The sequence below is a fragment of the Amblyomma mixtum genome, chromosome 5 (genome assembly GCF_055824585.1).
Source record: "Amblyomma mixtum isolate Tamu chromosome 5, ASM5582458v1, whole genome shotgun sequence".
Classification (NCBI taxonomy): domain Eukaryota; kingdom Metazoa; phylum Arthropoda; class Arachnida; order Ixodida; family Ixodidae; genus Amblyomma; species Amblyomma mixtum.
Window position 1 is genome coordinate 121141183 of NC_143016.1, and position 5689 is coordinate 121146871.

The 5689-nt window shown below is 44.8% G+C and overlaps 1 protein-coding gene across 1 annotated transcript; it reads right to left on the reverse strand.

Moving 5' to 3' along the window:
- Positions 1-207: 207 nt before the first annotated feature.
- Positions 208-4509, reverse strand: LOC149343535 (uncharacterized). The gene is made up of 3 exons (XM_089546997.1): positions 4498-4509; positions 2163-2309; positions 208-792 (listed from the first exon to the last, which is right to left on the reverse strand). The coding sequence occupies exons 1-3, from the start codon at positions 4507-4509 to the stop codon at positions 208-210; spliced, it is 744 nt and encodes a 247-aa protein (XP_089403123.1).
- Positions 4510-5689: the final 1180 nt, after the last annotated feature.

The window sequence follows — 5689 nt, forward strand, 5'->3', positions numbered from 1 at the left end:
CATAGGCAAAAATTTGTTTTCAGCGCTCAGAGCAAGCAGTCATGGTAATATGGATTCAAAAATAAAAAGAGAGGCAAAGTCAAAGCAAGTGACAAGCAGACTCATTTTGTTTTATTTTCTGCAGCACACCCTCATGAACAATGCCTTAAGTTTTTTCCTAGTTGGACCGCATGCATTTTCATCCATGCATTTTCCAAGGTTAACGCATTACCGCCGACGGTAACTATGATGGCCGGCAGCCCACCCATTGGGTCCCCCATATGCTACTGGGCCATACCGGCCGGCTGGAGATCCTGCGCCACCATAGCCATATGGAGAAGACGCTCCGTACCCGTGGCCACCAAGAGCGCCGCCACCTGGAGCGTAGCCGTACCCGGCGTACGGAGCGCGTCCATAGCCAGGTGCAGCGCTACCGTACGGCCCATATCCGTATCCAGTGTATCCGCTGTCTGCATTGTTGTAGCCGGTGCTCACACCCCTGGCGCCGTAGACAGTGGGAGCGAATCCGGCCCTTGAAGCTGCTGCCCCACCGGGAACCGGTGGGACGACCGGCGCGGCGTTGAAGACCGCGTCGGCGCTGGCACCCGGCGCAGTTCCTGGCTCGTTTGTGTCCACCGTGGCCCGGAAGCCATTGGCATCGGCGATATAGTTCACCCGGCGGTAGAGGCCGTACGCGTCCCGGTAGCCGTACGATCCGCTCTTGGCGTTGCTCGAGTCTCCCTGTTCACTGCGGAACTGGCGGTTGCCGTACTCGTCCACATTGTCGTAGCCGAAGCTGTACGGCTGAGGTGGCTGGAAAGAAGAGGAGAAAAGGGTCAATTAGTGCTCCGCGATTAGTTGACAGATAGGCATCGGTTCCTTCAATTGTGAATGTGCTGCTTTCGTTTATTCTTATCTTCCGCATGTTTCACGAGGCTTTATAGAACAACGTATTAATTAAGGGCGGGCATTCATTTCGTTTTAGTAGATCATATAAGTGATAAACTTATTCCAAGGTTTTTCCCGCAAAAGCTGGAAATAATTATTTTTTACCAATGTTATTTGATAGATTCAAGGGATTGCGGCGAAGGCGAACCACAATTTTAAAAAATTGGCTTTTAGAGGTATAAAATGGGATTCTGTGGCACAATAATACCTGTGTTGGCGGATATCAGAAAACATCTGAATAATGTTAACTTCTTATCCGCTCAAATAGTTTCTGATATTTTTAACGATTGCTCTTAGCCACCTGGTTTAAACTACATATTTGTAGCTGGTCGTTAATAAGAGCCAAGTCAGTTTTTAGGATTTCGAAAACGCGATTACCCTTTGCACTGTGGCTCGACAAATTTCGGCTATTTCGTCTAGTTACATGCACAGGAAGGGTTCTTTCCCTGCCTACTTTTCGAAAGCTTATGAATTTTGGCACCATGTCGTCAAACTTCGTTCGGCCATTGCGCCGAGTATAATCGCAATTTCGAAATTCTAAAAAACTGGCATGTGTTTTGCTAAAGATTGGCTCCAAAAGTTTAATTTTAACCAGGTCTGTAACTCTAGTAATTAACACGGGCATTATCAGATGTTAGTTAACCGGCTTACAAGTTATCTCTATTCACCTGTTTTCTGATGTCCACCAGCGCAGGTACTTTTGTATCACAGAAGCCACGTTCACACCTCCAAAATTCTATTTAAAAATACTTGTTCACGTTCGCTGAAACACTTTGTATGTAATATATTGTTACGGCTATATAATATCTGTACTATACAATATGCTGGATACATACATGCTAATGAGTAGGAATGAACACATTTTGAGGACAATGAGGCCAACTATTCCTAGCTGCGAAGATAAGTATCAAGTCCAAAAAAGGTAGGAAGAGAGCAGACTGGGACAGTCAACAAGCGCTTGTTAGTGAGATCTCAGTCGAAGTGTCATGGGCACGGCATGCGATTGGAAGGCAAGATAACCTATGATCTTTAACGGTAGCGGATAGCGTTCCGAGCGAAAACAAGAGCCGCGGAGAGGGGCACGAGTCAGGTGGGCGGATGAGATAAGGAATCACAGCGGTGATAAGTAGCCGGAGCTGGCAGAGGATAGGGTCAATTAGAAAAATAATGGAGAGCCTTCGTCCTAGAGCGGGCACATTTAAGCTCGTAATGTTGATGTCGACGATGATACCTACAGAGGCATAGTCCGCGTATCCCCGGTAAGCACTGGCCGCCACCGGAGCAGCATAGCCACCGAAGCCAGGACCAGGGTACCCGGCTGCTGTGTGGTGGTGGTGCAGCCCGTAAGATTTCGACACCAGGAAGACCAGCAACAGTTGTGCCTGCAGAAAATCGCCTCAATTAAGCATTCAGAAACTATTTTGCTCGGAACTGTATTCACAGCTAGGAAGCCTCACCTCTGCGGAATGCTGCAAAATTGATTGATTGCAATAATTGTAAGATAAATCATCTCGCAGTTGCCATCCTGTTTTCCTTCCAAGAGAGTTTGTGTATTTCGCATTCTTATCATACATGAGATGTGTTGTTGCCATTTATTACCCAATATTAGTTTTCTCATATAGTTGTTCATTTAAGAAATAAGTTGTTTCCCATGTGTTCTTTCTCGCATTGTATAAGTTCTTCTTGTTGTATTCTGCATTTGTTTGCCCATCCTGCTTGGGCCAAAACATTGGCCTGCAGTATATCTAAATAAATAAATAAAAAATTCATCATTCACTTCCTACGGTCTAATAGAGTTGATGCCCGAGCGGAACCAAAGCATTTCATCACCCACTTATAATTTTTCGTCTGCGCAATGCACCTCTTTCTGCAGATTACAGCCTCTCGGTGGTAACCGCTGATAATGTAAGCTTTAAACTTTTAGCACAGAAAAGCAATCATTCTAACTAGATTTGTTGGCATGTGGGGCTGGATTCATCAAATTTTACTGACGTGCTTTATTACTTTCATTTGAGATTTGCTGTTCTTTTCCATTCATTTCAACAACGCGATGAAAGTAAGGAGACGATATGTGCTAGCTATCTCTTGTCTGATCATTTAACACTGGGCTTAAAGCTAATCACGCTTACGAATAGCGTTTCATTTGTTTTGATGTTATATCCCGTCTGTTGATATTTAGATCAAGAATAGGCGGATTGGGCTGACCAGAGACAGCATTCCCGACATGCGCTCTTGTCCTCTTTGAGGGATAGGCGTTTATAGCGCTGTCTTCTTCTCTCGTGCTAAACAACCAAGCCATTGGAGCCAATAAAGTGAGTGTTAAGTGAGCCCTTTCAAAGCTTTCTAAAGATGTTCATTTCAAAGTACAAAAAATATATTCTCACGAACAAACATCCATCCGCGGCAGACGTCACTTTCTATAAATTCTTCCTAATCACGTACTTAACCACAATTCAACAACCAGTGCTAATTCAAAGCACTCTGGTGGTCAGCAGCTGAACTCATAGAGAAGGCGATGCCAAATCAATTTTTTGTAACGTGGGAAAACTAATTCCGTGAAGCTGTGAGGCGCACAGAAATATTGGGCATTTATTTCTGCAGAAGAGCAAAGCTAAGCCCAGTCAGAACAGCCGACGGCATTGTACCACGTCATCACCTTCTTAAGGTTCTCCATAGTCATCGCCAACTGCGCGGTCATTTTTATTTTTCTTAGACCTACGTCGCAAAAAAAATGCATGCCATGGTAAAATTGAGCCGGAAGCTTTACTTTGACGCCATGGCTATGGCAACACGTCATCAGCGGATGCTGCATTAGAACCGAGCGTACCACACACTTAAAGCGCTCATTCGGTTTTGTGGGGAGCAAGAAGTTCCCGATTACATCTAGCCGCACAGCTTCAGGGAACAGCTTTTTCTTCCTTTCAGAAACTGTTGTGGCATCATCTAGTCCTTCGCTTCGAGCTCTCTATTGTCACTTAACACCATCTGTGCTTGTTGTAAAGCTATCATTCACACGTAATCAATCAACTACATAATTATATTATTTTTCCAACAACTGACAACCGTCGCGGCTGGTAGTCTAGTCTTGAAAAAAATTTTCTCCTACATCAAACTCGCTTTCTTCACGAATTTTCGCAAGTGTTTCCTAAATTTCCAGCAAAAATCTCAGCGCAAAAAATGTCTCCAAACCATTCAAAAACACCCGTACAGCACTGGAGAGACGCGGATGAGAGTGTTAGATTTTTTTCTAGTAGCCCTGTAAGGCTTTTACACAAATTCTAGAACGTGAAAGAATGCCATAGACCATTCGTACTGCGTTAGCGCTCCTCCACAAACTAACGCAGCACTCCCCTGCTGTCTAACATTTAGCAGATCCTGTCTTCATTTTACTGTGGCCGTTTATCCATGGATTGGCAATAACTGTCCCAGTTTCCCATAATACCAGCAGAAGCATGATGCATTAAAAAAAGGGCTGCGCTGTCTGGTGGAAGCTGGGTTTCGTAGTAGGGTATGTTTTCGTTATATGTGCGTTTCATCTCAGAAGGAATCTGTGGTTTAGTAGCGTCTCACCTTCGGAAACATTCCGGCTCTTTTCTGTCTTCACAAATGGCCCACGGCGAGGGACAAGATGCAGGGAGTCAGGCTGAGACAGAGACAAATGTTTTGTGGTGCCCTCTTGACTCCGTCAGCAAGCTTTTATACTGCTGAGCGCCGAAATGTGACGCGTGTCGCTGACAAAACAATGCAAAAAGGAACAAAATGCGCTTTAACACTTTCTTAACCCTTCTCTTACTTTTCACATTGCGAAAGCTTCTTCTGTTGCACAATTGTGTGGACGGCGACAGACAGGGTAGGAGTGCATGTACTTGAAGCGCAACCCTTTGAGCACACCTGGGACGCGTGAGTGGCATAAACATGCGTGAAAAAATTTCGCGTCTTCCGCGCTTTCGTCAAGGGCCTGAGAAAGGCAAAACGCGTTAGACTTTCGTGATTCTACAATGCTTTTTGGTTGTAGTGGCATGAATTCTTCAGTTGCGGAGGTGTGCAGGCGATTATGTAGCTGCCGATCACGAAGCTCGCTTTAGCCACTCCTACGGACACTTCAGAGAAAGGCACGCTGTTCGTACTCCACTTTGGGTCTTTTATCAACTTTTAACAAGCTCATCGGTTATAGAAGGGCATTCCATGTTATCTAGTAACTTATCTTGTACCTTATAAAGGCAGCTCATTAACCGGAAATGAATCTGAAATGCTGAAATTTCTGGCATCTTGCGAGCCTTTTGTACCGACTGCAAGTGCACCTAGTGTAATCAGAGCATTTTGCTTGTACTGCCTAGTGCTTCCGCTCCTTTCGTAACCTGCGTTCCCACAGTTGCAGCCGATCACGTACCAGTAAAAGCCCGTGAAGGTACTGAAGTGGCAAATATTCACAGATTATAAACATTCTTTGAAGCAAAAGCAAGAAATACCTGTATGTGACGAATATCTTTTGGAGCATACAATCAACAATATCGGTATGCTGCTTGGAATAGTTGTTTCCGGCCCAGTTAGTAAACGTAGTTTCATCGCCGTTCATGGTTGCCTTCAAGCATATTTCTAACAAAAAAGAATTAAATGTCCTGAGATACTGGAGGGCGATCTAGGTTGCTTGTCTCCTACAGGAAAATTCCGAACAGCGGACTGCATAGCATATGGAATATATCTCAGCTTGTCAGAATACTTGAGGGCCTGGCCACTACCGCACGCAGTAATCATCATCCTT

Coding starts and splice junctions, on each gene's coding strand:
- LOC149343535 (XM_089546997.1), bottom strand. Junction 793..2,162: donor GATACGCGGACTATGCCTCT/GTAGGTATCATC, acceptor TCTTCTTTCCAG/CCACCTCAGCCGTACAGCTT.